The sequence below is a fragment of the Amblyomma mixtum genome, chromosome 2, assembly GCF_055824585.1.
Source record: "Amblyomma mixtum isolate Tamu chromosome 2, ASM5582458v1, whole genome shotgun sequence".
Classification (NCBI taxonomy): Eukaryota; Metazoa; Arthropoda; class Arachnida; order Ixodida; family Ixodidae; genus Amblyomma; species Amblyomma mixtum.
The window spans coordinates 59,293,921-59,321,863 of NC_143013.1; the positions used below are offsets into that span (position 1 = coordinate 59,293,921).

A 27,943-nucleotide genomic window follows, 5' to 3' on the forward strand; every position below is an offset into this window, starting at 1 on the left:
TCACTTAATATTAGCTTTGTTTCTAAGAACGGCTAGTTGTAGCGTGCATATTTCATGGTTCGTTTATTACAGCCGCATCTGTGTGGCTGATTAGTGAGGGATGATTCAACACAGATGCCAACCATGGAGGAACCGAAGGACACAGAGTACAAGTCCTCCCTAACTAAGACTGGTTTATTGGGGTTTAACGTCCCAAAGCGACTGAGGCTATGAGAGACGCCCCCCCCCCCCCCCCCCCCTAACTAAGAATTCACAGCCAATAATGCAAAGCTCCTTCGAGCGTTTCAGGTACACTATGTTTTTGGCTGCAATGACATAGCCATCTTGCTGAAAACAGCTGTCTTTGTCATTCAGAGAAATTCTGAAGTTTTCAAATTGCACCGTTTTGTACTCAGGAGGGCAGCACTCCGGCAGCAGCAGACCCTTGCGAGTGTGGATGGAGTGGCAAAGGTTTCTTGCTCAACGGCTCGCAGTTCCTTGCTTTCAGACGTGCCTCAGCCTTCCTATTCCACAACTGCTCCAGTGACAAAGGAGATACTCCAAACGAACGTCAGTCGGCTAAAGGAAAGAAAAACGAAACCAACTTACGTTTCTTGCCTTTTCCCACCGGCTCCTAGCTAGTTTGACTGCAGCTACGCATCCAAAATCCACACAGCAAAGCAAGGCCCAAAATTACGCGAGAAGATTGTGTTAAAGAATAAACTAATCGGACTTACCGCTTCCCAATTCTTTCCTTCCTCCATGCCGCTTCCACTCCACACTCTTCCCGCCGCGCACATCCGTCGCGCGAAAGAGCGACGCCAGCGACGCGCGCCGCCACTAGACCGGCTTTGGCAGTGGCTGTTGCTGGCTGGAGCGCAAAAGTAATGCGCGTGCTGCGAACAGCTAACTGCTTCGTCAGCGCCACGTGTGCGCTCTTCCGCCCTGCTCTTCTTATCACACAGAGTCACGGCCAAGCTCAGCTTTCCTTTCCTTCTCGTTTTCTTTGACTGGCAAAAAAAAAGCCAAAGTCACGAAATAAACCTCGTTCTTTTTGCTCCAGCCACCTGTCTCGTTTCGTTCTAGCGGGTTCCTGCCGCCGACCCACTGATGCTGTCCGAAACGGGCTGATGTTGTCCGAAACGGGCAAAAACACGCTGCGGTTGCTGGGCATGAAGGACGCTTTGAAAGAAATGAACAGCACAGCAAGCGTACCAAATGAAATCAGGAGGATCATTGAGATCAGTCCCATTCCGAAAAACATGCATCCAGATATACATAAGGCGAGAAGAAAGGTAAGATCCGAATTCCACGAAAGAAACTGCGCCTTTATACTTTGACGCAACCACATACAGGCACCGATACGGCTCAGTAGCCAGCGTGGTGGATCACCAGCTCAGGGAAATGAACTGCGCTTCGATAAAAACCAACCAACATCCTCGAGGCTGGGGAAGCAGCAGTTGCACTCGCCATCACCCAGCAGGGTGACGAGCCTCAAGCACACATCATTATAGACTCGCAACAGGCCTGCAGAAGGTACAGCAGTGCACGCATATCCACTGCAGCCATTCGCATACTCAAGGCGAGGAGAATCAACTTTACGAGATGCTTCATCACTTGGACACCAGGCCATGAGGCTGTCAAAGGGAACCAACGTGCGGAAGTCAACGCCCGAGCATACGCCAACCGGGAGGCGCGCACCGAAGGGGAACTGGACGTAGTCACTAGACGGTATGGAGCCATCTTAGAACACCAACGAGCCCTCAAGAGGACCTACCCACTCCCCACAAAGATCATTAGTAGAGTTGCCTGGAGACAACTGCAGACTAATATATACCCCAATCTGAGTTTACTAAGCGCTATGTATCCTTCCACACATGACACCAAATGCCCAGTATGCGGTGAACACCCAATGCTTTACCACTTTACATGGGCCCGTCAGAAAATGCAGGCAGCGCCGATAAACAACACACCAACACCGGAGCAGTGGGAGGCAGCGCTGTCCAGCTAGAAGCCTGAAGAGCAGCTCAAGCTGATCGACAGGGCTCGCAAGACTGCAAAGGCCACTGGGGCCCCGGACTGAGGGCTCCACCAACGCTGAGAGAACCCTTGTCACAATAAAGTTTTTCATTCATTCATTCATTCATTCATTCATTCATTCATTCATTCATTCATTCATTCATTCATTCATTCAGTCATTCATTCCAGGATCCTGCTGACTTCACGGTTGCAGTCGCACAGGTTTCGTAGGTGTTACATTAGATTGCCGCGGTTCCAGCCGAAAATCGACGGAGCAGATGCGCCATGCGTCCGATCGCTCCGCGCTCAAACGCGGTGTCCGCAGCTCTGTAAACCAGGTTCAGCCGAGTTGAACTGCAGACATTTGTGTTGCGAAAGCAACACTCCGACAGCCAAAGCAAGACCTCGGGTGACTGCCGTATCTACAGCTTGCCTTGTTTCAATTGGTCGAAATGATCGGGACATCACAGTGCGCGAATTTCAAACGGGGCCAATTGCACTTTGGCTAGTTACCATGCAACCAATTAAAGGAATCGTATAGTGATGCTCCATGTAAGTGGGACTGAGTTTAGTTAATTGCTTAATTAACCAGTTAGCCTAACTAACCTTTCTACTCAGACCAGATAAATAGAAAAATTCAGGGGCACTTTGACTCTCTAAAGTACTGCAAGGCGATAGCATTTCCTGGCGCACTGTTTGTTTTCTTTTATTTTTTATTTGTCATTTTTAACTTTTTCAATTTATTTTTATTTTTTGTTCTTTTCTGATTTTTTCTTTCTCATTATTATTTCTATTTTATTTTATTTATGAAACCCATGCATTCACTAGATGCGTCTTTATTCATGCCCAAACCCAAAGCGCCTTTGCGGCGGAGTGATATCTTCTCTACTTCAAATGCCAAAGACCCTGGTTCGATTCCCAGCCCCGACACAGTCTTTAAGTCTAAAGCCTTTAATGCCTCATGCTGTCGTGACCAAGACGTGTTAGCAAATGTGTCCGCGTTTCGGATGCATGCCTTATATGGGCATATGCCAATCAACAGCCAATCGAATCGGTGCAATCGAAACACATCGGAACATGATATATAGTAATTTCATGATTGTATCATTGTACTTAATGACTAAATGACTAGTTGGTAATTAGTAGCAGTTAAGAAGTGGAATGTGGTACAGTTCACTGCGCCTATTCCTTAACTAAATCAAATTAATCAGTGTACTGGTTAAGGTCACGTTAACTATCACTAACCATACATTAACTAGTATGAGGAAATGTGCAAGTCATGCTTAACTATCATTAAGCATCATTAATATTTAGACGTTTGTAGACGTTTCATAGACATTGTGTCGAAGGTTCTAGAGAGTTCCATCACTTGACAGGCAAGTGACAGGCTTTCGGTATCTTCGTTCCCTCCCATCTTCCCTCCCGTTACGGTGAGGTTCAGGTGTCCACCGAGATATGCGAGACAGATACATTTCCTTTCCTCAAAACCCAGCGGCTACGGCAATACTAACGGCAAAAAACGCCGGCTACTGCCAAAGGGGTCCGAAACTAGGGACCTCCACCTAGTGCTTGCAAGGATCAGGCCCTTACGGGGTGATCGAAGCAACCGTCCTGTCCCTTCCTTATAAATGTTTTTACCACCACCACCGGCCGCCATTGTTGGGCTCGAACTCGGGAACTCAAGTCGCCGCTAATTTTGAAGAATGAAAAGGCTCATACGTGGTTACCGACCTGTTAGTGGACACCACAATCGCACTTTGAGGTGCTTAGTGGCAGGGCCGGCCTGCAAAATCGTGCTCTCGCACTTTGCTTCCTCTTTAGCAATGGTAAACCACCGGCTATCGTTTGATTCCCAAATGCTTTCTTTGGAATATACACGCGGGTTTTGCTTCGTAGGTTCTCTGTTTTTTATCATCCGTACCTGTCAGGATAATAGCTATGCGTGGTCAGAGGAACAAAGTTAGTAAGCACCATAACTTCGACCGTATTCCGCAATAGATCGTCTGTACAGAAATCAGTTCCAAACCTACTTAATGCATCGAAACACCCCTTCCGGTGCTATATTCAGGTTTCAGTCTGTAAGCATTGGCTTCTTCGACAATGCACATCGTTCCGATTTCCTTCTGTACGGTGCCAGCTTTTGAAGTGATGTGGAGAGTCATGCTTTCGCATTGAAACCGAGCTGTACCCGCATAGACCCGCGGTCCATTTTGCTCGCATACCAAAGCGATGGGGCACTTAGAACGATCAACCATAAGTGTTTTAGAGCGCAGCTCTTTGGCGCCCGTTTTTGCGTTTCGCGGCATCGCCGTCGCCGTGCGTGTTCGCGTTCGGTCAACTAGGGCGCTAAAAATTGGCCACGTGTTCCGGCTTGACATTTCCCGAGCGGTTGTATTGCATCGGGCCACCCAGTTGGAGTCGGCGAGTCGGGTCGCAGAGTCAGCCGATCGTTGAGTGAGCTCGGCGATGCGACCTTTAAGTTTCCGGTTGTGCTTTTGCCGGCGCCAACGACGGACGAGGCAATTGCCGGGCCTCCCAGAGGTGCAGCAGGTGGTTGTCCACATCCGAGTCAGCCTCTGAGAGCTGAGTTTGAGTTTCGGAGGAGCGAAGGCCAGAGAACATTTTTTCTTGGTAGCCTTGCTCATGTATGGCTGTGGCAGTGTTATATTTTACCTGAACTTGGTCCAATCTGGGCTTGTGTTGCTAGTCGCGCGAAAGGATAAGTCCTAAATGTAGTGTTCAGGAGGCAGTGGTCTCTGGCGAGGGTTTCCACGACCACAAAGCTTCTTCATGACAATCAGGAAGTGTGAATGGAGTGTTTCTTGAAGAAAGAATAAGTGTGAAAAATAACAAGTTGTCTGTAATTGTACAGTAGTAGTAGTAGAAGATTATTATTCGACCATAATTTAAAGGCCGGACATATCGACCGCCTGGGTGACCAGAAGTCGCTGTTCTTCCTCCCCTCCAGTGCCAAGCCAGTCGAGCCAGGTGGTGATCGATAGAGAAGGTGGTAGGTAGGAACCCGAATGCTAAGCAGCGGGGCAATAGAAGAGACAATGGGCCAGTTCCGCATAGATACAGGGGTCAGTTGGGCCATGAAAGGTCCGATCGATACCGACAGTGAAAAAGGCGGCACGGGGTGAAGACTTCATTCATTTGGATGTGCCGAAGAAGGCGGGTCTCCGGCAACTCTCCAGCACCGTGAGTGATGGATGAGGGAGAGGGTAACGGTGTTTGTCGAGGCGGTGCTCCAGGTAGACCTCTTTTATGGTGCGGCGATGGGTGAGTCTCGCACCTTCCTCCGAGGGTTTGGGCCAGGGGATCACCGTTGCCAGGAAAAGTGTGTCACGGGCGAGCTGATGGGCCAGCTCATTGCCGTCAATCCCTGAATGCCCAGGGACCCAGCGGAGGAAAATGATGGAAGGCTGCAGTGCTGAGGCCGCTCGTTTGACCTCCTGTTGAAGAGAAGGGGTTAGGGTGCTGTTCTGTATGTGGTGTATAGCGACTTGTGAGTCTGAAAAGGCTGTCTACTCTTTTAGAGAGGGAAGAAGGGAAAACGACTGAAGGGCATGCGCAAAGGCGAGGACCTCGAGGGACAATGCGTCCGGAGGGCGTAGGTGCGGCCCGCTGGTGTGGGTTTCCGGATCGGGGAGGTGGGGATGGTAAAGGGCATAGCCGCAGGAACCTCGAGGAGCCACGAAGGAGGCATCCGTTTAGGCTACACCCTGGGTATCAAAGAGAGGGGATGGTGATGCGCGGCCGCATGACGACGGCCGGCGTGCAGGACGGGGCACATGTTCGTCGGGAGGGGGAGGATCCATACATATCTTGCTAGAATTCTTTGCCTCAATCTATCTGAAAGCTGAAACACCTGATTAGCTGCGCTCAAATTTCGCACTACGAATTAACGTAATCGTCGGCAATTTTTTCTTCCTAAGGTCCATAACACTGGCAGCCCGGCCGGCGGCGATGGTCTCCATGGCCAGGTCCTCCGAGCCCAGCAGCAACTCCCAGTCCTCCCGAGTCTTGAGGTTCTTTACTCCCCGCGGGGGATGGTTCGCCAGGCAGAGGGATAGGATGCGGAGGGAAGAACCGAAGGGTTCAGGGCATAGGGTGCAAGCAGGAGTGGGAACGGAGGAATGATAGTGGGCTGTTACAAAAGGTGAGATGAGAGTGTGTCTGTAGTCTGTGCAAGAGAGGGGCGTGTTAGTCACGCCTGTTCTCGTCGGGCCGAGACCTGCGGTCAATTTTCCTAGCATAAGCTGAAAGACCGCTTGGGCACTGAAGACTATGTGATATATCTATCGTTCCACCAAAACCGTAGTACAGGTACCTTCGCATGTTTGCGTATTTTGTTCACACAGCGACTAACCGGAAAACGACGTTAGAAGCCGTGCGCAAACCCTCCCATTACAACCGTTGACTTCGGAACCTCCTTCTGCATGATAGATATACTTCGCGAAGAAATATTTTATGGCTACCGAAGTTGATCTCGCCTGTTACAGGGCTTAATTATACGTTATGGTGACAATGCTTCCGCTTAGAAAACAGGACTCGTCACTACACGCATACAACATGTATAGCTTACCCAAACTGCCCTATGTAACATACACTAACATATTTAGCAAAGCCCTCAAGTTGGCAGGAAAGGAAACCCTCAACATAGTTGGGGACTTCAATGCCCCCATCCTCTCTGGGTCTACCGTAAAGAGGAGAAACGCGGAATAAAGCTGGCGGAGCATATATCTAGAAGTTGGGCCTAACACTCCACATGGATCCTGCTCACCCCACAAGAATACGTAACCCCATAACACAAGACACGTGTCCGGGTCTTACCTTCACCAAAATCATACGATATCCGAATTGGCACAATGCTGAAGAAGCCCTCGGTAGCGACCACTGTATGCTCCTCACAACACTCCGCACGAAACCTCCCACACGGTCACACCGCAAAACTACACTCCCAGACTGGACTCGCTTTTTCTCGGAGTGCACTAACCCGGAACCTATAGCTGAACAAGGGTGTCAATCTTGGTCTCAATACATAAGGTTTAAAAACAAGTTCAAACTCTCAGAGGCAGCGCCGGAGGGGGACAACCACCTCCGGCACCTCTGAGAGGCCCGGCATAGCCTCATCCGCCAATGGCGCCGGCAGAAGCGCAACCACCAACTCAAAATTCGTATCACGGCAGTCACCCAGTAGGCACCCCGAGTTTGCGGCCTAACTCACCGATTCAAACTGTATAGACCGCTATAATACTGTGGCTCGCCAAAACCAGTTGGTAGTTTCCGCTCTTTCCGTCTTCATCACGTTTCCTGTGTTCGTTCTTCATGCATGCGCAACTCCTACTTAGCAGTAGTAATGCACCAACTAGGCCAGCAAGAAGTTCATCTAAATAGCTGGAACTTCATTCTGAAACTGAGATTCCGTTCAAAAGCGCCCGCATTTATTTTACCAAAGTACTTCTTCTAAAAGCCCACCATGACATGGACCTATAAAAATCTCCAGAAGAATGACAAATCCGGCCCATCCTCGTTAATATCAAATGCTTTCAAAACATGCCCAAATGCTCATCTCAAAATCAAATCAATTATATAAGAATTAAAGACACAGCGCAAAAAAATACCCTATCACATGAACTACCAAAATGAACCGGAAGTAATTCGTTTGCCTGTCTTCATTTCAGGTCACTGACGACCAATGAAATAATCAATCTTTTTTGCTATTCTTCTATCAACCTCCTCTACGCCTCCAGATGTCACTAGCTATTACAGTGCGGTCGACCAGAAATCTCTGGAACACGAGATGGCGCCTTTTGCCTGTTCTGAACGTCAGGGGCATCGATCCTTAATTGCAAAGTCAATATTGCCTGCAGATCTGTATAGCGCAAATTCCCCTCTTATGAGGTCAGGGCCATTGATTCGGTCACATTCCGGTCAGCGCATTCCACACTCGGCCGTCGGGAACGAGCGCGTCGTAAGGCGGAATGCTGCAAATTACTTCATCGACGGAACCGGTGGTCTCTCTAAATGGACTTCATTAAAACGACACACTTTAACCCAGTACGTATTACTTTATATTCCTAGGAACCGAGAGAACGGTGATGATGCGCACGAAGTTTTGTGTGCTTGGGCGTGCTCGCTGGCCGAATCCAGAGCAGCGGACTGTGCGTTGAGTTCCTTGTGTGCATTGTGGTTTTGCCTTGTCTCGTGAATTTTTCCATGGTTTTACGTGTTGCCATCGCTTTCTGCCCCGTAAAAGTATATTTTCCTTTCGACTTCGAGAGGTTTTTTAAGAAGGCAATGCAAGACGAATAGGATTTCATTCCTTGCTTCCATGCATTTCCCAGTACACGTGAAAACAATTTTGTTTGAAAAGAGAATCCGCGAACTCTTAAGCCACGGACAGCAGCTGGTCTACCGTGTCTACGCGTCAGCCTTGAAAGAGTAATCTCATGCATTGGTAGGTGATCGCGTAACATGCCCTTTGACGGTCACGGGTAATCCCAGGTTGCTAATTGCTTATTAGACCAGAAGAATGCATTTTCGCGCTTTTTTTACAGTGTTCTCATATCTGCACATTACACATCTATACTTATTATTCTAAGTTTAAGAAAAAAGTGTGAAGGCAGGAGAAGAAAGCGCACTGTCAACGTTGATATTCAATGTTTCCCTCACTAATCCTCTCTTTGTGTTCTTTTCGCTTTGCATAAAACGGCCCATATAAGAAAAATACTGAAGGATATTTTATTTAAGCTCCTATCCATTCACCGCGAATCACCTTTTATTTAGCAGTTTATGCACTCCAATTAGCTTACAGCAGTATATAGGCATCAAATTCATCCGTCCACTTCCGGCCACGTTAGCTTCACTTATTTATCGCGAATCACCATTTAATTGCCAATTTATGCATCGCCATTACCTTTCAACACAATATCTAGTGCATCAAATTTTTCCGTCCAGGTCCGGCCGCAGCGGCTGCTCTTTCGTGGAGGCGATACAAAACGCAGCGGTGCGCTGAGTGTGGTCAGTGCAACTTAATTAACACTAGGTGATCGAAGTATTCAGAAGCCTTCACTATGGCACCCCTTTCCGTCTTCAATAATTTGTTACTCCTTTCGTCTCTTCCCTCATATCGCGGTAAGGTGGCCACCGAGGTGTAAGAAGGTGACTTCTGTGTTTCACACCTAAAATCAATTTCAGATTTTTTACAAAATATTGGTGAACTGTTCGCCATGCATCCTTTGTCTGCCATTGATAGATTGGGGTCTGAATAAGTATCGGTGATATCGCCACTCTAGTTACATAAGCCGTATAATGAACACTACACAAGTGGAAAGAATGAGGAAACATTCACAGCGGTAATGTTTAGGGGAATCCCCCAAGGTGGAGTCCATTTGTAATAAGGGAGTAATTACTCATTGGCATCCACCCAAGCGCAGCCATACGGCTACAAAGGAAAGCTATACAGCTTTCTCAGAAATCCTTGGGGGATTCCCCTAAACATTTGACCAACACACTTCCCACTTCGAGTTACTGATCAATTCGCTCTCGCCCTACCATAAGCTTGCCATCCCGGTTAGCTCAATTGGTAGAGCGACTGCTCCGGTGAAGTGGTGGTCCAAGGGTTCGAACCCCGGACCAGGACGAATTTTTCTTTAACTACGAAATTTCTGAGAAAGCTGTATAGCTTTCCTTTGAAGCCGTATGGCTGCGCTTGGGTGGATGCCAATGAGTAATTACTCCCTTATTACAAAGCTTTCTTTGCAACAACTGCCGCCGTTAATTCTTAGATAGTGTGCCCCTCATGTCACGCGACCGAGTACAAACTGATAACACATTGGGATTTCCCCGACCGCCGAACGTGACGATAGCCAGTTCTCAAGAAAGCATTCCTTCGGAGGCCAGTGAGGGGTGTCCCATATTATCTTCGCCCATTGTCTGAAAGACGCGTGGGGCCAAGTTCTGACCTAGATAAACACTCGCGGGGTGATAAGACGTGCCAGTGTTTCTTTTCTTTCGCAACGTCTACGCTGGGCTGCTGTACCGTCCTGTCACTCCCCAGTACCATCCCGCCCACCCCCGGGCGAATCTCCACCATCTTTATTGCTGAACCGCCAACGCCCTCCACAGGATGGATGTCCAAGATTAGCTGGCATGTGGGCATTTATTAATGAAGCAAACGAACGCTCATCTGGTGATCAGTAATGAATGTGAAAAATATTGCCATTCCCACCCCATCAGCTGTACGAGAGCGGGTAAGAGCACTCTGTCATACAGTGCTCATCAGTAAAAAGCTTTCCGCGAAATATCTGTGGCTGGGTACTGTTTTGAGCTATAAGCTTGTGTGTGGCTCACGCTTAAAGGTTGCAACAGAGTAATACAAGCGCATAAGCTCCATGTATATTTTCTTAACCGTTTAGGCAACCGTTTGAAGATATTGTAAGATAACCACAACCTTTACATATAAGTATTATGTATTCCGCAAAGACCAATAAATATTATGCCCAATTCCGTATTTCTTAGTAGCAGTTGTAGATTTAAAAAAAAGCGCAAGAACCGAGAGCAGAATATTTTGTATCCCTCCTCCTTTTTGTGTTCTAATATGGCCGCAGGCTTGTCGGCGTTTGCATCAGCTCTTCGAGCAGACAGTGCGTGCTTTAAGCTTGCGCCCATTGCCCATTATGTTTCTATTCTTTAAGCCTATTATTATTTCTTTAAAATGAACAGCGTTAGCAGACCTAACACCACGATAACAAAATTAGGCTTTTTTAAAAAATCCAGCAGCGTTGCTCCTCATGAGTCATGACAGTAGCTTTGGCCACATTAAGTTATCAAGACCAGATAACGTCGAAAAAGCTGCGGTTTTTTAACATCCCGCCAATCTTAATGCCGTAGTGTGAGAAAACTTTTAAATATAGCCTACGGATTGGATGGAAAGTAAATGTGACATCAACCTGTAAAATTTCTTGCGTTTCGCAAATTAATTGAAAATTAATGGCTCACCTGTCCCTCCCACCTATCTTTCACGAGGATATCAAATTCTGAGACAAATGCGCGATTGAATTTATGAAGCCGGTTTTGAATAAACCTACCTACTGATTGTCACGTCGCTTACTGGAGAGGTATAAGATCTAGCTTGGATCTATGATAGCATTCGTGCAGCTGTTGCACGTTAATGCCAGCTAAAAAAAATAGATACTTCACAAAGATATATGCATATTATGAGCTAAATCCGTTACGCCCGTACTCCTCACGGACAGTGACTGACGCTTAACGTGGTTAGATCCGCATAAAATATATTCATCCCTGCCTTTTGAGTGTTTCATGAAAATTTCTTTTGCCAGGTTCGCAGATACAAAGCAAACTTTCTTTAAATAAACTTTACGGCTGTGTACAGCTGGAGCTCCCTCAGTAATATTCTTCTTAGTAATCTTCAGCACTTCCAACATTAATTTAGTTCATCAAGAAGCCGCTATATCTTTTGACGCAAAATATTATAGTAGATTCAAATGTTAGCCTCAACAACACAGGTATTCAGCGGGTAATTTTTTCAAACACAATATCAGCACAAGTTCAGAAGAGTTGAGCTCAGTTGTAAAAGCACTTTTCAGTGAAAGGGGTCTAAATGTTATTTAAAATATCCTCTACCATTTATAGTTTCTGCAAAAGCCCATGCTGAGAATAGGGAAACGATATATGAGGTAACAAACCTGAACAGAATATTTCAGGGGCAAAAAATAAACCTATACACGTGGCAGAAAACAGAACGTTGGTACCAATTTTACGCAATTTAAATGTTAAACCCAGCACGAAAAAAATAACAGTAATTCCTCGGCGTGCTGGAAAAACGTGGTAAACAGTGGTTCCTCGGCGTGCTGGAAAAACGTAAAAAAAAAAATCTCCATCTTCAACTCAAATAAAAAATCAGATCACATTTTGCAGTTCTATTTCGATAACTAGGGCCCGATATCAACGCAGGGCATTTGCAATATGTTAAAATCTTAGAGCGAAAATATAACTTACAAAGTTTTTGCACAAACATTGGCTGAAGAAAACGATGTTTCCCTCTAGGTGCTAAGCTACACGTTATAGTCGGGCAACTATGTAAGCATAGTTAATGAGACACTGCAGCAGCTTTACTGCTGAAATGGTCGTTTATCGTTGACGGGATTGTTCCATGGACCAGCTTTCTCAGGAACTGCAAAAATTGGACTGATTTATGAATTCTCTTCCCTGGTTACTTGTAGGGGAGAAAGAAATCTGGAAAACAGCACCTTCCTACGGAAGTTTCCAGATATGCAACGAGGCCTCCGAGGCGTAACTGCATTAAAAAAAAACGTTAAAAGTTATATTACTGTCTTGATTCAATTGGCCCCTATTTAGCAAAAAGCGCTAAAAGATGGAATGAAACTAAAGATGGGTTAAAATGGCATACACACCCATGAATCTTACAATGCGATCTGTTGTTGCATAGATGCCATAGTTTTTAAAGCGATTGCTAGTTAAGTAATGGTACCTTCGGCTGGTCGCTCCGGTTCTCTCGTTCAGAGCGACTGGAGCGAGAGCAGCTCCCAATCAGAGGCGGGGTGGAAGACGCACCAGCCGAACGCGCAAGCGCTCTTCCGAGCAGTGAGAGGGACGGAAATAGCTGCAGAGGGCTACTTCCGCCAATATCAGACCACAGCGCCGCCCGGCAGCCGACCCCGCAACCATGCCCGCGACGTTCCGAAAGGCTGAAGCGGCTACCAGGATAGTGCCGTCTGTCTGCTAGGTGCAGGCAAAAGTAGGCGAAAAAAAGTATCTGTACCGTCCCGACAGCTTCCCAATATGGACACCCCGACGACCGCTGCGCAGCATCTGCTCTTCTGCCTTTATGACGGTAAGTTTGCAATACGAAGAACGCGCGCAGTGAGTTATGGCTTTCGACTCACGTGCTGTTGACGCAGGCTTTTTCCCGCGCTCAGCCATAGTGTCGCTTGGTGTTCTGTGTGCGTCCCAGTCCACTTTCGAAAGCACATATTGAGGCAGTTTAGCATGCAAGTGACTGAGCGAATTCTACAAGTGACGCGACGTAGCGAAAAATTACCGACTTGTGTTGGAACCTCGTCGCGGTGGCCGCTCGAAATGTGTTTGCGCCGCGGCACCAGATATTGCGAGCGTTGTCGCTTTGCTTATCAAAACATTTATTTGTTAGGTGCACTTACAAATGACCCACCTGTGTTTTGCGGGCAAGCATGTAGCGGTGTGCATATGCGAAACCCCACGATCAGTAGTGAAATCGTCAGCAATTGTAAAAATCCAAAATGTTAGGCGATCCCTCACGAAATTCACTCTCGGGGTCATAATACACTTTGAGACGGTTATGTCAGCTCATCAGTTAAATTATGTGCGTGGGGCTGAGGACTTGGATTATTTTCTTCTTGACAGCTGTTGGAGTTAACGCACTTCTGATAGTGTGAAGATTTTTTTTGTTGTTGGCTTCTGTGGCAGACTCTCCGGGCATAAATAAATTGCCTTGCCTGCCTGTCATCCATGTGTGAGGAAGTAAATTAAAATGTTTTTCCAATTCTTGTTCCTGAACAGAAAGCCAAGGAAGTGAAAACAAAGTACATCTGCAAACAGTGCCTGAAGATGGGCAGTCCAGCAGCAGCATCACTTCACCTAATGGTATGTATATATACTCCCAGGTGGAAATCTCACCTCTTCGCTTTGAAATCACTTACCTTCTTGCAAAGCCTTGCACGTCTAACATTTATCAAGCAGTAGCATTAGTACATGTGGATTTTGCACTTGTACCAGAGCAAGCAAGCTCCAAGCTTCAAGTGGTATGAATGTGCTAAATTTTTCTCTTTATATCCTGTGACAGGTACGTGGACTACAGGTGAAACTAGGCTGCTTCTCGACCATTATGCGCGATACACACCACAAGTTGGCCCTCAACGGAGATTCCGCAGCAAGAAGATTATGTACGAACAGATCGCACAAGACATTAAAAGAGTGCTTGGGATCGCTCGCACAGGAGTGCAGTGTGAAACCAGATTCAAGACGCTGGCGAAACGAAAGCGCAACGAGGACAAGAATAATGCAACCTCCGGCCATTCTCGCTGCGCAGTGTCATATGAAGAGGAATTTGCAGCAATCAGGGCAATCGATGATAGCATCGAGCCAGAGATTTTGCGAGGTGTAAGAAAAGTTTCGTATAAGAAGACCATACCAAATACTGCTAGTGCAGTGCCTTCAAGTGTAGACAGTTCTGATGGCTGCAGCCAGGAAAGTGTTAATATATCGTCTGATGACCATGCAGCAGATTCTGGTTCATGTCAAGGGACAGAAAATAAAAGGTGCCGCCCAGACAGAAAGACGCGCCCAAGCACATCTAGGATGCAAGAGATGGCATTTTTTTTTTGAAGAAATGAGAAAGGTTAACAATGAAAAAGAAGGTCGGCGTGAAGCAAGAGAGCAGAGAACAGTCCAAAGGCACCAGGCACTACTCAAAGCTCATGCTGAGCAAATGGCACTGATGAGGGAGATTTTTAACTCCAAATAAACAATTGTTCATGATTGAAAGATCCTATTTATTCAAGAATATTATCAAGCAGCACTTTAGACAAAGTTCCTTCGTTTGTACCTGTTGAAAATCACAACATGTGTTCTTAAAAGAGCAATAAAAGTTCGAGAAAAGCAATCATTTGTCCTCAACATCATTGCAGCTTCAAAAGAGCTGTACCAAAGCTTCCCTTTTCAGTTCTCCAAGCCTCCGAAGGGCACTATCACGAGCAGTTGGTTGTGTCGGTTGGTGCGTTGCCAAGTCTCCTTGCTTATGCCTGCAATGCCCTTCGTCTGTATCGTCATCACTCAGCAGGTCACCAACATCACAGTCGCCGGCATCCAGACAAATGTTATGAAGGACACAGCAGCTGAGGATGAGCTGGGTAATCTTGTCCACAGTATGAAACTCCACAAACCGAAGCTGCCGAAATCGTTGTTTTAACATGCCGAATGCATTCTCAATTTTCACTCGTGTTGCAGCATGGCGGTAGTTGTATGAAATCTTTGCCCGAGTCATGGTGCCATAATTCCTGAAAGGTGTGATCATATACTCCCTTATTGGATACGCTGCGTCTCCTAAGATGTGGTACTTGTTATTTTCGCATACCACTGGTAATTCTTCGTGCACTGTAGACAGCCTGAGGACCCTGGCATCATGTATCTTGCTAGGTGTTCCCGTGAAAACGTCTTGAAATCTGCATCTTGAGTCGCAAATTCCTTGCATCGTCAGTGACACCTGGTCATGTCTGTTAACATAGGTAGACTTAACCTTGTTGTCCGGACATCGCATACACACATAGGTGCCATCAATGCAGCCAAGCACATTGGGGAAGCCAGCAATCTGAAATGTATTAGTTGCATTAGAAGCATAACATGACATTTCCTTATAGCATTATATGCATGTTACTTCCATGCTTCGATTCTTCTGTACTGTATAAATGCTAAGACTTTGACATCAAACCTAATAAGCAACTACGTCGGCTACCTGCCCACAACTGTTAGGCAGACTTTTAAAAAGATAATCCCTAGAAAGCTTGTAACATCATTCATGCAAGAGCTTACCTTCTCGAATTCTTGAGCCACAGCTTCTTTGTCGCTTGCAAAGTAAATGATTTCTGGGGCAATGTCACATAAAAATTCCATGACTCTTGTGATCACCACTTGCACTGTTGAATCGGCCATGTTGAAGAGGGTGGCTACTTGCCGCATTGATGCCTTGTTGCCAGCGTACCTGGAAATTATCATTGCATAAGAATGGCCTACATTCATAGAGCATCAATGTAGATATACATGTGTGGAGATGTGCTTTGCCTTGTCCCTGCAGAGCACTTCGATGTTCCTGGCTGCGCTCTAAGTGCCCCGGAAGCACTTTATAAAGCACGATATAAGAGACCAATAAATATATATAAGGAAACCCTCATCTTTTCCACCGCAGCCTGGCAGAAAAGCTACACAAGTTTTGAACAGGTGTGGTTGACGTGCCGATTTATGAGTTGTAACAATCGCCTGCCTGATGTAGCAACGGTGGTAGCGGTAGTAAAAACTCTTTAGTTCCTTCAATAATCGCATATTTGTCAGGCAACCAATTACGTTTCAAGATTAGGCGTCAGGATTGCGTTTATATCGGTGCAAAGGAGTGGTTGTATAAAGGGACGCTTCTTTTCTCTTTATTTCTTTGCCATCTTTATTATTTCCCAGCCATACCCTTGACTATAATACAGTTCGTGAGTAGACATCAATCATGGAGGTGAAATCCAGAAAGGATACGGACAAGTACTTTTTTTATCGCTTTAAAGAGCAGTCATGCAGCTGGTCTATTTGGCATGTACAGTACAAAACAACACGAGAAACGCACCCCAAGAACATATCTTTTCCCGATTCAATACATAGAATAAACAAAAGACTGCTCACCAAAGAAAGGAGAGAATGTGCTCTTCTGCAGTTTTCACCGGGGAGCCACCGTGAGTTGCGTCCGAGGGGTAAAACCTAGAGCCCTCGAATCTCTTGATTAGCCCATGGCATGCCTTCATAGGGAGACGAAAATTCCTGCGAAACTGGTTTAGAACAGGCATATATAGACAGCCGCTGTCACAATGTTCACTCAACTTTTTCTTACCTCTTCCTCGGAGTAAAGCCGCACTACTGTCTCCACGTAGTTTGTGACCTTCGGTATTTTTTGCGGAACACTGAACAGTTTGGCGAACATCACCTCGTAAGCTTCACAGTCGTCGGAGCTAGAGGAGTCACTGCTCTCTCCTAATTCCAGAAGAAGCTTTGACGGTGCTCCAAACGTCGCAATATGCTTCCGCTTTGCCATGACAAAAATCGCGTAAGATAAGGGCCAAGCTACGGAAAGAAACGGAACTATTCGCGCCTTCGCCCCTTCGCATTTGCCGATGCAGAATCGCCGGTGGCCGTCGAAATAGGGCGAGGGCCTGTCACGTGATCAGAACTCGGCGGGAGCGTCCAGTTGCTCCGAGAGAAAAGCCAGAGCGTCTCGAGCTGCTCTGAGTGAGAGGAGAGCACTGCGCAAGAACCAGGCGAATGTGATCAGAGCGCCAGCTCTCGACCAGCCGAATGCGTGTTCGCCTCTCAGAGCACTACAGAGCGCTCTCAATGCACCAGTCGAAGATACCATTACACAACTGCAATTTCAGTAAACTAGATGCGCTAGTTAGTTTATTCATATTTTACCGTCAACTGAGTTACACAAGAGGGTACGATGCGTCAGTGGCGATGCCGCATTGGTTGTTCTTGTCTCGAGACATGTATATGTAACCATTGCTGCCCCAGTCTTTGGCCCAGCTGCAAAATCAATGCAAAATGTCAGATGATTTGCTTTCTCAAAACAGAGAGCTCGTCCCTGTCATTTCTTCTTTGTCTGTGGTGTTATAGCGCTAAAAAGATGCGAACGAAAGTGAGCTCCGGTTTCATGCTATAATTCAAAATTAGCCACTCAAATCCAAATAAATTAACGTAAGGCATTCGAGCCTATATCTTTAAATAAAAGGTGCAGAGAAGAGATAAAAACCTCAGCAACTTTTGAGGTAATCAAAGTCAGCTTTTGTCAGCCTCAGTTGCTCCGATACTCCGGTTTTAGTGATTGTGTCAATGCGTTGCGTCAGTACGTACAAACCAACATGCGCTGAGTGTAATTGAACACAGCACCTGTTTTTCACGAGCCAGTATTTGGTCCCATTTTGAACGCCGTAGCCGACAGCCAGGACGCCATGGTCTAATCTGTCGCTGCTGCATGCTGGCTCATCATATACGCCTGGAATATAAATAGCATATTGATGATGTTTTCACCAATGAACGTCATCGTTTGGCTCGTGTCGCAAGCCGCATGATGTTATACGTTTGCTAACTACAGCCAGTTCTCAGAAACAGCGTATATTTTTCATCCTCTTGCGAGAATTCTGTGCTACTGATTCGTAAAACTGCCCGCACTATCATTAGACGAAAGAGCAGGGTGATATGCCAGCAAAAATAGAGGACTAGAACAGCTTGAAACTTTAGGCGATGCCATCGAAGACATGCATGCTGCCTAATCCTTTCCTAGCCGCCGCGGTGGCTCAGTGGTTATGGTGCTCGGCTGCTGACCCGAAAGACGCGGGTTCGATCCCGGCCGCGGCGGTTGAATTTCTTTGGAGGAGAAATCATAGAGGCCCGTGTACTATGCGATATCAGTACACGTTAAAGAACCCCAGGTGGTCGAAATTTCCGGAGCCCTCCACTACGGCGTCTCTCATAGCCTTAGTCGCTTTGGGACGTTAAACACCCATAAACCAAACCAAACCTAATCCTTTCCTACAATTTTCATAAGGATACCTTGTGAACAGATAACTTTTAGAGAGAGGCAAGTGTTGCTTTTGTGAAGGTGTGCCAAACAGAAAACCTAGCAAATAATGGAAGAGTGAGGTTTGTCCTTGCAAGCTCCATGAAGGGGTTTCAGATTCTGGAAGACAGCACTCGAAACACATTTTACGACATGCTGTTGGATAACAGGAGTGCTTACGAAAGAAATATAGATACGGGAACGAGGTACGCACGCCGCCATGCTCTGTTGTTTAGTGTGCTAAGGTGTTCATTCTGATATTAGGACGTGTGACGATCGGATTTTCTACCCTATAAAACGGCGACGTTCCAAATTTAAGCACCTTGGGGAGAACAACCCTGAACAGGTGTGATAAGTGGCCCGCCATTTTTGTATCCGTCGCTTAGTGGAACCAGCATACCATGCGTCATACAGTACCACTGACTGCTCACAAAAATGTATGTGCTGTCCGAACTCTGTAGTTATGCGCAATGAGGGTGTCATCACGTGGCCGTTCCTTTAATCCTTTAATTGTGTTTGGCAAGGATATTATTCTATTTTCCATGAAAATTCACTATCGTCCGGCAATAAACAACTTGCTCGAATAGCAGGGCGCAGCAGCCTTCTCTGTGTTATTTTTTGACAGAAGGGCGGAGCATCAGCTCCAATAAAACGTGCTTTAATTCGCAAGCCGAGTGAAGAACACAGCGACAAACTGCACCACCATAACTCTATGTCAACAGCTGTAATCCCAAAGCCGGAATAGCGCAGATTCTCAAAGCCTAGAGAGCATGCGCTACACGTAAAAAAAAAAAAACACAGCACGCACCGTGTTTGTAAAACTGGAAGGAGCGTTGGCTGGCATCAATTGCCACAGAGACTGGTCCGACTGTTGCCACGGCTTTCTTCAACTCTTCTTCTGAGCCCTCTTTCACATTAACCGTGCCTGTTACTTTGGCCCCAACATCAGCCTCCTTGAACTTGCAATCTTCCTCCTGAGCATAGAAAACCCTCTGTACCGCTTACAAAAATGCTACTGCAATGCACATCTTACTACCCAAACCAAACCAAACTAGCTTACTGAAAGGTCGAAAAGTCACTGTTTATTCGCTAGCAAATTTTTCTCGCCGGCAAAAATTTTCTTCCACGATCACATTCATTGAGAAAACCGTCGATCCGCTTAAAGGGTGTCGTATGCTCGCCAAGGCGTTTTATTTTATCCCTCAGCGGAACTGTGAATTGTATAAATAATATTGTGATTAGAAATCCAAGCGACTCTTTAATTTGTTTTGGATTGGGGCACCTGCAAATTTCACTGAGTGCGCAATTTTTCCCCGTGCAGACCGGACATCAAAAAAAGCGAATTGGCCAAATATATCAGGCTTTGTCATCCAAGAAAAAAGTTACAAATTATCGAATACCTGTTTCTCTGCTTGTGTAGTAGGCAATAACCACTAAATAATCTGAAATTCACGATATTTCTATTTAGGTGTTTCATATCTGGGCTTACACGCCCGTATATGTGGTTAACGCAATCGGAAAACACTTGGCCTCCATTATAAAACTTTCGCATGTATCATCTGACACAAAAGACTCGAAGATGCATAAAAATAGCAATCTCGGAGCGCAGTTGCCACCTCTCGGTACAAGCACCTGCTTCGACTACCACATATAAGTGTACGTGAGCCTTGTTCACCTTCCACATCGTTGTCTCGAGCAACCACCTAATAGCGTAGCGTGCTATGTTCGCAGATCACGCCACGGATATTAAGGCGAAAGCCTTTAATGCCTCATACTGTCGTTAGCAGACGCGTCGGCAGATTTGTCCGCCTTTTGGCGTCACTGCTTAAAAAGAAACTGCGCCGAGGGTGGGAATCGAACCAGGGCCTTTGGCATTGAAGCGGAAACGCTACCACTCCGCCACGAAGGCTCAAGGTTCGAGCATGAATAAAGGCGCATCTAGTGAAAGATAAAATAAAAAGAATAAAGTCAAGAAAAGGAGAAATAAAAAATAAAAATAAGAAAATAAACCAAATAAAACAAAATAAAAATAAGATATGAAAATAAAAATAAAAACAATAAAAGATAAGAAAGGGAGCAAAAATAGAAAATAAAAAATATTAAAAATAAAAAGTAAATAACAACAAACAGTGCGCCAGGAAACGCTTTCGCCTTGCAGCACTTTAGAGAGCCAAAGTGCCCCCTGAATTTTTTTGTCCCCATCGCAACGTTCAAGTCTGCCATCAGCAGCGGATGCAGCAGCCTTTTATTCAAAAGCTCTATAATTAGGCCTCTCGGCAAGAACTGTGTCAGCTCACAGCGGGTAAACACCCGTTTCGAATGACTGCCGCGTAAGGCATTGAAAAAGCTTTTTTTTTTAATCCTTGCATGTACAACGATCTCTCAGCTTTTGCTCTTAATGAACCTTCTTCTGTTTAAATTACCGGGGCGTGAGCAGTGAACCTGACCGCAGAGCTTTCCGATGTTTTTTAATGCGTGCTTTAAAGTGCTTTTTGTGCTAAAGTGCTTTTAAGTTCATGTTTTCAGCTTTTAGCAACCTTCAGAAATGCCTTCATTTTGGCTTTTCCGAACACGCTATGACGGCTTTACTTGAGACGCACACTCACAGGCTTATGGTGACCTGAGAAGAACATTTCTTTGCTTGCGAAGCAGCCAGCATTAGGAATGTGGCATGCTAATATGCTTGCGGTTCACTCAACTCTCCAGCCCCAAAACCGCACCGTTTACGAATGAATAATTTTTACTCTTGTGCTGTTTCGTGTGTGTCAGTATAGTTACTAAAAGCTTGCAATTTATGCTTGCCTAATCTTTTCATTTTTTCTACTTACAATTCCTTTGTATGGGTAGCTTTCCTCTGTGTCGATACCTCCATTAGCCTTGATGTAGTCAAAAGCGTTTTCCATAGAACCACCGTTGCACCCATGGTTGCCGTACTTCTGTGAGCAGTCGACGAGGTTTTGTTCGCTTAGAGAGACAAGCTTTCCCGTCTTCCGGAAATGCTGACCTTCCAAAGATCCTGTCTATAATGACGAAAAAAATATCTTTCAAATCAGTCTCAGACAAAGCGAGATTGAGACGCCGGCAAGCCCAACTGCCAATTGAAGAATAATAATGGTTTAGCAGCTAGCCTAACAAAAGTTGCACACGAAACACGTACGCAATGCAAGCAACGGACCTAGGTGGTAACATGAAACTTTAGTAAGCTGACGAGCGAGAGCATGTCCGAGCGTTCATTGTTTTTCTTCTACAGCTGCAAAGCGCATGGAAGATTCAAAGCGAGCTCCTTGCCAATTTCTCAATTTAGTGCAAAGCTGATATAATAAATAGGGTTTATTTATGCACGTCTGTCATCTCATTTAGCTACCGTTTTTTTCGGTTCGACTATCAAGGGCTACACTTACAGAGCACATTTGTATTCTTCTGTTCTATGATGGTATTGTCAACCTAATTTCTTTACGTTTCCCAATCGTTCGATTATAGGACAGAAGCTAACCTGAAGGTCGCCTGAGAATCAAGGTATACTTTAGCGGTGCAACCTACGTTGACTTAGATTCTTTTTCTATATACACCTGTATCTTAGTGTTTGTTTCCATACACCGGGTGTTTAAGTGAACACTCAAAAATTTTCAAAAATCGGCTTTCTGAATTAAATATATCGCTTTTGCGATATCATGCGAGATCTGGCATAAAGGTTCACATTACCCTATAGCAGACAACTTACACATCTTACCTTAAACTAATTGCTGATCTCAACAATCCTAAGTGAGCATTTCTTTATGCATTCTTCGTGGCGCATTTTAGATTCTCGTGAAACGTTCTTTTACGTTATTCTGGCAATTGCGATTATTGGCGCGTATTTATTGCTCAGATCATCCATCAATGGTCGCCTTTTAACCACTGATAAGCTAGGGGTCTGAATCATATGCACAGTATGGAAGGTGCGCACGGAAGCAAGTATATTGTTTCGTGATGCTTCATTCGATTCAATCTTTTATGTCAGATAAGCGCAAACGAATATTGTTTCCTCTTTCATTGGAAACCTGAGAATTAAAGTTATGAGGTAAGAGCCTTCGTTGGTGCCATGAAGTGCTGAATATCCGCTCACCGCGCTGAAAGCCCAGCAGGAGCCGCATTGGCCTTGATCCTTCACAGGGGTCACATATCCCTTCTCTCTCCAGTCCACCGACTCCGGCAAGTCCTCTACACCAATGTTTTCTGGTGGCATGTAAAGGGACCCGTGGCTGTTTGCGTTGTCTTTGTAGCAGATGGTTGCGTTCAAAAATTCGTGATGAAGCTGTGGAATGAAAAAGCGTCCATATTATATACAAAAATCGAGAACAAGGCACTATGAAACAAAATTTATATACTTATAAAGTAGTCTGACACACACTTAAGAACATAACATAGCTTTTCTGATGTTAGACTGGTGACTGGGAGCAGATATAAGGAATAGCCCCAGTCTTAATCTTAGTATAGTTTCGTTATATCTGTAAGCGCGTCTCATTTTAGCACATATACATATATATTTAGCTCAAGGCTTGCTGGTTCTTACAGCTCCGATAATTTCTAGCGGGCTGGGCAGAAACTTTCACCTTCATGTGGAAATGGAGCCGAAAAGTACCTCTGAGGCTGAACAGTAGAGCAGTAGTATGCCATTTACATGTTGCATATTAAACGCGATGCCCAAGTTATAGCAAACTTTAGTGGTGAATCGCACTTAAACCATTTTACAATGAGGGCACGAACAGAGCATTGAAATTCCACCTTCACACTAATGTGGGCTACTTGTGTGTGTCAGGAGGTGCTGTGTCAACATGTTTTCCACTGAAATAAACTATCCACAGAAAACTATTCAGAAAAACTTCCATGCCAATTCGGTAACAGGGGTGTAACGTGTCGCTGGCTGCTTTTTTACGGTGTCAGTTATTGTGACGAGCAAAACAGTCAAGAGTGAGCGAGCGCATGTTTGATGGAAGAGGACATGCCGAAAAGACAAATCATCAAAACGTATGCATACAACGCTTGCAGTTAAGCTACCTAAATGAGCAACGGAAATTAAAAGAAACGTTTCAAAAAGCATTGCGTGCCAAACAAATCAGAGAAGAACAAGAAGTGGGAGGTGAGATGCTCCAGCAAACCCACCTTCTCCCCTGTTCACCTTTGTGGCACGAAAAGCACGAAAGGTGCCAGATGGGCCACTTAGGTCACGTGACTTCGTGATGTCTTCACTACCTGGCCGCAGGGTTGTGAGATCAATGCACACCGTGCAGTAATAATGAATTAGTTTCATTCTCTGAAAGTTTGTTGTTGAATGCAGAGTTCAGCGCATTACAATGAATTCATTACGCGATGGAAGGTTGCTTCCACACAGTCGAGCAGCGGGCGCGGTTCGGTCCTTGGAAGTGTTTTTAGCGCATTATATCATGCTGTTAGAGTGAATGGCTACCGAGAAGTGCTTTCTGCTTTCTCTTGCCTAGGATACTCTTGATTGCAGTGTCGCCTCTAGTACCACCATTTCACTGATGCAGACAATCGTGGACATGTTCCATTCAATAGTTGCATTAAGCAGGTAGACCATTGATTCTAAAGTTCTGCTAACGGACCTACAGCGACCTCACCATTAAATGGTATCGGTCGCCGACTCAGTCTTCACAGTGGGCACAGCAACGTAATATATTATTTTCCTAAGTAGTTCAAAATATTAGTATAACATTAACAAAGGCTATATTTTAATTTCCATAGTATCGCACCAATTATAAAAGTTACTTCAGAAACCTCTCTGCCTGACGTCAATTTATGCCAGATTCAAACGGCAAAAAATGCGACAACGGTAACGAATATTTTAGTGGGCTGCCTTTCTACTCACCAAGTCTCCAAAGGTGTTCATACCAAGGCTGTAAGATACCATGCCGTTGAAGAACTTTTCGTTGTGCTGTGAGATGAACAAGCTGTTATCGGTGAATATCTTGAACCTCAGAAGTTCTTCAGTGGGAGATCTGTAGTTTCTGCCTAGTAAAAAAAGGGAAACGTCGTTTACCGTGTATTAGTGCTGTTTTTGCAGTGGATATCTACTGTGGTAATTGAAAAAAAAATAACAATCTCAAGTCCGTTCTCCCCGTCCTCTTTTAACCCCCTTATTTTGACAAAAAACATTCCGGTGCATGTCGAAGGCGAGTATCTATTATAGAAAACAGCCATCTCTGTCGGCGGTCGCAAGTTTAAACAAAGAATGTTTGGGGACCCTTATGTTCGCATCAACACGGTAAACTCAAAGGTCACTGCTTGCAGAGCCATTTCGTTAAGAATATTTTGCCGAGGTAGTTGTTAAGGTCGAGTTTTTTGTTTACGAGGTCTCGGTGTCGTTGGTTTAGCGCACCACGTTCAATGCGCCAGGCGGTTTGGTGACCATCAAGTGACGCCATGCCTAACGTCATGAAAACGAGCCTTGATGATAGGATGGAATGTAAATTACTCATCTCTCCGAACATGGCACCAAGATGCATTCCCTAGTGTTTGCGGCGGTAACAACGAACTTCTTGCACTGGTAACGATAGATAGTGAGCCCCACAAATTGCACCGTATATTCATACAATTCAAGATCTCACTGAAATTTGTATTACCACGGTGTTAAACGTATCGGCACTTTTTATATGGGTGGAATAGTAAGATTACGCATTCCTCCGCCGCATTACTCAGGTTTGACTCAGAGTTGTTAATGCTAGATGCTTGCTACGGGACACACTGACGCATAATACCAGTTTCGAAACTCTTGGCTTTACTTCTTTATTTCCTCTTGCTTCATGCATCATGTTTAAGACCTTAATAGGTCTTGAGGTTAGTCAGCAGCAGTCAACGGCCAAAGGAAGCTATATAAAAAAATACTCATTCAATAAAGAAGCTTTTCAGGGCGTGTATTTTATTCCCACTCAAGCTAACAAAAATTAGCCATGCACACAGGCGGTGCTTTATAATCTGATAAAAAATGTGAAGGACAGGATACGCCACGCCATATCCTCAAGTAGTTTCTAAGTAGCAATAAGTGTCTTCTCTCGTTAATGAGTAAACACTAACCATGCTTTGCCTTAAATGCCTCCCATTCAGATCGCAGCACATCTCCGGCTGTCGCAGCGAAAGCCACAGCAAGTGCAGCAGAGATAATCAGCCAGTGTAGGATCATGGTTAAAGCGAGTCCACCTGTGAAAAAAAAGAAGTAAGGGCGGATCAGCGGATGTTTTCTTTAGCTTCGCACAAGGCAAAATAATATCCTAATATTTTGTAAAGCTTCCTAAGCATATTTTAAAAAGAATTTCTTGCTAAAAAACAAGGGCCTTTGAGAAATAAGATCAGGCATAACGCTGAAATGTTTGTCTGCGTATGCATTTCGTACGAAGGACAAAACGCATCTCTAGAAGGACCGAACTATGTGTTCCGCAGCAACGAGAAGGCAAAAATGGCGCTGACGTAATATCAGATGAACTGCACATGCTTACATCTGGAGCATTTTTAACCAAAGGTAATCACTAGATATCGCGTGTTCAGCCCGAAACACTCCCATAAAGTGTTCGAGACAAGCGTTTTGCCTACCGTACTTGAAAAAACAAAATATTTCACAATTGAAAAACCTGCTTCACAACAAAAACACAGCTGTGTCCGAGCTTTAGCTGTGTCACTAATGTAGAGGAGAAGTAACACGCGCACTGTGCCTATTGCAAAGCAACGCCCATTAGGCGCCGCTTCATCTTGCCGACTTTATTTTTACACAAATGTGCCCTTTCTTTCCTCACAGAAATGTTTTTTTACTAAGCAGTATAGCAACTACTCAAGCGACACAGGCAAAGTTCAGGCTTTTAACATAAAGTATTCACCCAGTTAACGGATAATGGAGCATTTCCAACTTATATTTCCCGGTTTTGACGGGCTGTAATCGTATAATAAAACAATTACGCCGTGTCAGCCGTCATGTTCACTGTCATCTAAAGCACTTCCAAGAGAGCTGAATTGCAAGCGATTGGCTATGTCGAATATACAAATTATCATCTAGAACTATAAGCATTGCTCAATTTTTTAATTCAACGCGCGAAGACTTAGGCTTCGTAAATAAATTCGACAGACTTTCAAACACTTGAAAACCAGGAGATTTCTTGAATGATTGTGCCAAAATTGTCGCACATATACTTTCAGTAAGTACAAGCTGACACACGAAGCCAAAAGAGGCTTCTACTGATCAGCTTTTTGTTGCAGAATATTTAGTGATCGTACTTAAATAATTATGAACCTGTAGGATACGCGGCAGGCTTCCTTGGTACGTACCGTACTGCGAACGCGTCCGATGCCTCCTGTTGCGCAGACAGGTTTCCTTCTGCCTTTTAAAGGAGTCTTGTTCCCTCTAGGAGCTTGTTATCTACTTCCTGCCGCCAAAAAATATTGGGGCATCTTCGGCCCGAAGCTCTGGAAATGCGCAAGACTGACTAATCTTGAGGTGTGCCTATTGTTTCGAGGTGCTTCTCAGGGCACTTCCGGGATTGTTCACGCCCCGCATCCACATGTGAGAGTGCAAAGGTAACTTGACAGTTCGAGCGAGCTGTTTACCAGGAGATAAAAAATATATGCGTAGTGCTGGTCAAACAACGGCGATAGGTGAGTGCACCCGACTTTTTCTTATCATGTCCTAATTCTGGGCGTTGTTGCTCCTATCAGGGTAACAAAACAAAAAAACCTCATAGCTTCAGTAGGTGCTTTAGTATTGAGTGACGCGACAACTTTTTAAACATGCAGATTGGTCCTAATAATGTGCTGAATTATTGCGCGTGCCCAAACCAGTGAGGGAACAATTAAACTAAGGGATGATGCGGGATAAAAACCAAGATAGAAACGAAACTATCTGTACCTTCAAGTTTTTTTAATTTTCACATCAATGCAGTGCTTCACCGTGGTAGCCTTATTTATATCACGATTGTATTACATAAGTGCAATCGCGATATATTACAACATTTTCCTATTCTTCTTGCAATGCATGTTTCCGTTCTTTATGATCACGAATCATGCTTAGAATACTCACCTCAGCCAAAAAAAACAACGAAGAATACTATGTCGTTCGACAACACCCATGATGTATGTTGATGCCTGATCAGTCTTCAGCGGAGGTTAGAAGACGCTAAGCGTCGATTTACTATACACAACCCGTTCCACGGTAACGTGAGCGCAGGCTTTATATACCACCCAAATAGAAACAACTTTACTCGAAAGACACAATGAGTACTCGTTATTTTCATGGAAACGCATACGTCAGATTGTACATTCCTTATTGTAGTGGTAGCTCATCGCAGTGGTAGCTCCACCTCATACAACGCAGCAGTGGTCTAGTGATTTCAGCGTCCGCCTCATATGCGGGACGTGCGGCGTTCGATACCCGGGGCCAGCTGGCACCCACCGATTTCCAATAGCGGTAACCTTTCCCTGGCTTGGTGTCTAGCTTCTCTGAGGTAAATGCTTTGAATGAAGGTGTGTAACCACACCTCAAGAAGACCAAAATTTCTTGTACCAAGTTGCTCTTTC

At 45.1% G+C, this 27,943-nt stretch overlaps 2 protein-coding genes and 2 pseudogenes across 4 annotated transcripts in view; 2 read left to right on the plus strand and 2 right to left on the minus strand.

Moving 5' to 3' along the window:
• LOC149359441 (uncharacterized) overlaps positions 1 to 12,714 on the minus strand; it is a 151,088-nt gene extending 138,374 nt beyond the window's left edge. The window contains exons 1-3 of the mRNA XM_089567684.1: positions 12,704 to 12,714; positions 12,518 to 12,620; positions 12,276 to 12,322 (exon numbers count right to left, since the gene is read on the minus strand). Of these exons, the coding sequence (XP_089423810.1) occupies positions 12,276 to 12,322; positions 12,518 to 12,620; positions 12,704 to 12,714 (161 nt within the window). The remainder of the gene's footprint in view (positions 1 to 12,275; positions 12,323 to 12,517; positions 12,621 to 12,703) is intronic.
• Positions 1,242 to 2,062, plus strand: LOC149359443 (uncharacterized; annotated as a pseudogene).
• On the plus strand, positions 12,625 to 15,782 carry LOC149359444 (uncharacterized; annotated as a pseudogene). The gene is made up of 3 exons (XR_016288781.1): positions 12,625 to 12,880; positions 13,585 to 13,668; positions 13,868 to 15,782. The product of XR_016288781.1 is annotated as an uncharacterized LOC149359444 (transcript).
• Positions 15,783 to 17,196: 1,414 nt separating this feature from the next.
• LOC149359445 (procathepsin L-like) lies at positions 17,197 to 26,921 on the minus strand. Of its 2 annotated transcripts, XM_089571663.1 has the most exons (8): positions 26,699 to 26,917; positions 25,460 to 25,582; positions 24,255 to 24,397; positions 22,494 to 22,682; positions 21,217 to 21,408; positions 19,197 to 19,362; positions 17,719 to 17,824; positions 17,197 to 17,355 (listed from the first exon to the last, which is right to left on the minus strand). In XM_089571663.1, the coding sequence occupies exons 2-8, from the start codon at positions 25,563 to 25,565 to the stop codon at positions 17,256 to 17,258; spliced, it is 1,002 nt and encodes a 333-aa protein (XP_089427789.1). In that variant the 5' UTR covers positions 25,566 to 25,582; positions 26,699 to 26,917; the 3' UTR covers positions 17,197 to 17,255. The 2 variants fall into 2 exon arrangements, with proteins under 2 accessions (XP_089427789.1, XP_089427790.1); XM_089571664.1 differs by lacking the exon at positions 21,217 to 21,408 and having other exon boundaries at positions 26,699 to 26,921.
• Between the last annotated feature and the right edge of the window lie 1,022 nt (positions 26,922 to 27,943).

Coding starts and splice junctions, on each gene's coding strand:
- LOC149359445 (XM_089571663.1), bottom strand. CDS start 25,565: ATGATCCTACACTGGCTGATTATCTCTGCTGCACTTGCTGTGGCTTTC. Junction 24,398..25,459: donor GGCATTTAAGGCAAAGCATG/GTTAGTGTTTAC, acceptor TTTTTTTACTAG/GCAGAAACTACAGATCTCCC. Junction 17,356..17,718: donor TACTGGCTCGTGAAAAACAG/GTGCTGTGTTCA, acceptor TTGATTTTGCAG/CTGGGCCAAAGACTGGGGCA.